We start from the raw sequence: 3,859 nt of genomic DNA, 5'->3' as shown, positions 1-3,859 counted from the left end.
AGTCACCCTGCTTCATGTGTCGGTTCCTGAATCAGTTACTCCCCTGCACCCACAGAAAGCTGTGTGCCCGCACAGGTCTGCCAGTACCTGTGCTGGCATGCACACCAGCACTGCCCCATGCCATGTGTGTGCAACATCCGTGCAGGCATGCACGCTAACACAGCCCCCTGCAACACCCATATAGGTGTGGATACTGACATGGGTCTGTGCAACAGCCATGCATGCATGTGCATTCACGTGGCCCAGTGCAACATCTGTGCAGGTGTGCACACTGACACGGCTCTGTGCAACACTCGTGCAGGTGTGCACAGCGATGCAGCTCCATGCAACACCCGTGCACTCACGCCCACGCCAGCAGGGCTCCGTGCAATGCAAACGCGCGGCCACAAGATGGGGACGAGGGTTCACACCACCTCGGGCAGCGTCCCCGCTGGAGACCGGGGTGGCCTTTGCTGCTGCCCGTTGTCACTGCCTGCCCACGGTGGCCCAAAGGCGACGCTGCCAAACCCGCGGGGTGGCTGAGCCGGGCCCGTGGCTCTGGCAGGGATCTCTCGGGCAGCCTGGACTTGGGCTGGCCATGGGGCTGTGGCTCCTGGCCCCCAGCATCCCCCTGGGATTCTGGGCATGCTGCAAGCCCCAGCAGCAGCAAACCCACAGCCTGAGCAGAGGCTGCTGGTGGCGGGGGCGGCAAGTGGGGCCACGGCTTGTTCCCGACCCTCGCTGCCACCCCTCTGGGAAATTGCCCTGCGACTCAGGCCCTGGGATCCCGCCACTTGAGACGATGGAGTCCCTTTGCATCTCTCCTTCCCCTCCTTTGTCACTGTCCCCCCCCAGCACAGGACTGAGCCTCCTCTTGGTCTTTCCTGGCTGCCAGAAGTGAAATTTAAGGAGGAAATGCAATTAATCTTTCTCCCCAGGTTTTGCCTAAACAGAGCTGAGCCTCAGCAGCAGCCTTGCTCTCTGCTCTCCAGACGTCCCGTCTCTTCCAACAACAGTCTCCAGCCAGCAGGGAACCCAGCCCTGTGCGATCCCAGTCCCCTGGGTGGAGCGGCTCCATCTCGCGGCAGACCTGAGCCGCACAGATCCTGCTCACAGACCTGCCCTTCGGTCTTCAAACGTCTGTGCCACGCTGTATCCTGTGCTTGATACACAAGCTCTGGGGACGCTGACCTGTGTTTACAGGGTTTGCGGGGCCGGCTTGGTGCCATGGCAGCACCGTTCGGTTCAGCGCTTGCAGAGCTCCTGGGACATGTGGGATGCCAGGGGTGTGTGTGTGTGTGTGTGGATCTGCAGCTGGAGCAGAACAGGGTAGCAAAGCCTTGTGAGCTCCCACAGCAGGGAACTGGCTCCTCAGCTCTTGTTCCTCTTCTCTGGCTCCATGTTCCCCTTCCCCACAGGCAGCTGCACGCAGCTGAGTTTGCTGCAATTTTGCCCCAGCCCTAGCAAGGCGCTGGAACAGGAATAGAAAAGTAGCATATGAAACCCTGACCCCATCAAGGGACCCTTCTGCCAGCCCCCACCACGCATCCTGGCTGCCCTGGGTTTGTTAGAGCCCTGTGATCAGGAGAGAGAAGCGGGTACGGTTCGGGCATGCTGTGTCTGGCATGGCACAGTGCATTGCCCATCTCACCCGCTCTCCTGCAGCCAGTGAGTGCAGTGTCTCCCCAGCCATGGGTAGAGCTGAGTAGCTGGACCAGGGACTTGCAGCTGGGGCCGAGGAGCATTGCCTGGCCAAGCAGGGCTTTGGAAAAGGCAGCGACCAGGCTTCTGTGACTACAAGGCCAGCTCCAGCCCCAGGCACTCCTGCGGGAAGAGGGGGTCATGGGTGAGCACAGCCCCTGGGAGATGGGGCTCCAGTATTCAGCCAAGGTTGAAGTTGCTGAGAACTGGAGGAGTTTGGCTGGCAAAGGACACACCCTCAAGGCTTTGCAGAATGAGCGTTATTGCTCTCCTTGCTCCCTTCCAGGTGACTGCTATGATGCCTGGATTGGGCTGCTGCCAGCTGCAACAGCTGGTCTGGTCCAAGGCATCCCAAGGCCATGGATGCTGAGGCCAGCTGTGCCAGTGTGGAGAGCCAGAAGCCAGGGTAAAGCTGCAGGACGCCAAAGGACGACATCCCTCCCAGCTCCTCTCTGCCCCATTCCTCAAGCTGCTCATGATGTCTCGTGTGGGGCTGGTGGAGGGCTGATGTCCTCACCAGGCACAGGGTTTTCCTCCAAACACAAAGAGGAATCAAGCACAGCCACAGCATGGAGCAGGCTGCAGGGCTTTTGGAGCAGACCAGCAAGCGCTTCCTCTAGCCAGGCATCAGCTTTGGTGAGGTCCCTTCCCTTCTGCCACCTCCTGCCTTCCTCCCCTCTCCCTGTGCTGGCTACTGTAATCAACAGACCCTCCTTTGGGCTTGCTTCATTAATCCGCTTCTTGGGAGCTGCCGGCATGGCTGAGTGCTGCTTCTGGCTGGGGAAGAGCCAAGCTCTGTGCTAATCCTAGGGGATGCACCTGCAGGGCTGAGCGCAGCATCCCTCGTGGGCCACTGTCCTGCTTCCTGAGCCTGGTACCCCAGCTGCTGCACCACCCCTCTCTGGGACCCAACCCCAGCTGCCAGGGCTTTCTCTGAGCCTGCTGTGTCTTGAGGGATTATTCCAAAAGCCAGCTTGGGATGCAGCAGTGCCTCCTGCCAGGCTCCTCTGGCAGGGCAGCCCCACCCTGGGACCCACCGCAGAAGGTCTCATCCACCCTTATCTCCCATAAATGCTCCAGGAAAAGGACCCCAAGGGTGAATCCCGATGCCAATGGGAGCAGCCTCCCTCAGGGCACAGGGAGGCTGTGCTGCCTGCAGCCACCCAGCCCAAGCAGGCAGGCCAGTGACCTGGGGAAGGGGTGTGTGTGCAGCCTGGTCCCTTGGGACTGCCCACACTTACCAGGTGGGCGGTGGTGGATGTGCACTCAGTGCTTTCGTGGGAGGCATTGCCAGGGCTGGGGCAGAGGTTGGGGCTGGGTACGCGACGCCCGTAGAAGGCACCAAGGATGCTGATGGTGGTCTTGTGAGGGCAGACGATGAGGAGCTGCTCCCCGTCGCATGTGTGGGTGGTGTGGTTCCTCAGCACCTTACGCAGGTACCCTGGAAGGGGAGAGCATGGGCGGCGTTGGCCGGAGGAGACACTGGGACCATCGCAGTGGCAGTGCTTGGGGTCCTGACAGCGGGTGGCAGTGAGGACGTCCTGGGCTGGGGCACTTATGGGGCAAACAGGACCAGAGTGGGGCTGCAGCAGAGAAGGTGGGCTTGCAGCAAATCTTACATCCAGCATTGCAGCCAAGAGATTGGAAAGCAGCATGGAGTAGCCGAGCTGGTTAGCAAAGGGAAGCAAAAGCTGGAGGCAGGATGACAGGTCAGAAAAAACATGTATGGAAGAATCCCATGAGGAGTAGTCAAGGGTTTAGAGAAAATCAGGCTTGTTATGGAGACATGGGAAGGAGAGAGCAAGGATGAGCCAGAGGTGATGAGCCAGAGATGATGAGCCAGAGATGATAATCCAGAGATGATCACTGGAGTCAGGGAGAGGAGGATACTTTCTGTCACACGATGCAGAGCCATGAGCTGGAGGAGAGAAGGGTCCAGTGGCTGCTGCAAGCTCCCACAGTTGGCTGGGTCGGTATGGATGGGTGTGAGCCACCAAGTAATCATCTGAGCCCAACTGACCCCAGGTCTCTCTGCCGGAGAAGCCCCGTGCATCGATGCAAGCCATTCCCAGTCCACGGCCTTTCCGATGGGCACTGGCCCTACTCTCCCTGAATTCCCGGTGTGAGGTATTTCTCTCTTTTAATCCTGCCTAGTTTGCGTCCCAAACCTTACTTACCC

At 59.7% G+C, this 3,859-nt stretch overlaps 1 protein-coding gene across 1 annotated transcript in view; it reads right to left on the bottom strand.

Annotated features, from left to right (window-relative positions):
* Positions 1-3,859, bottom strand: part of LOC103923608 (protein eva-1 homolog C-like) — a 9,193-nt gene that overhangs the window by 2,863 nt on the left and 2,471 nt on the right. Inside the window, exon 2 of the mRNA XM_009331995.1 lies at positions 2,922-3,121. Coding sequence (XP_009330270.1) covers positions 2,922-3,121 — 200 coding nt within the window. The remainder of the gene's footprint in view (positions 1-2,921; positions 3,122-3,859) is intronic.

The sequence above is a fragment of the Pygoscelis adeliae genome, unplaced genomic scaffold, assembly GCF_000699105.1.
Source record: "Pygoscelis adeliae isolate BGI_AS28 unplaced genomic scaffold, ASM69910v1 Scaffold339, whole genome shotgun sequence".
In the NCBI taxonomy this organism is placed as follows: Eukaryota; Metazoa; Chordata; class Aves; order Sphenisciformes; family Spheniscidae; genus Pygoscelis; species Pygoscelis adeliae.
Note: the sequence above shows the minus strand (reverse complement) of the source record. Positions and strands in the feature narration are given on the sequence as shown.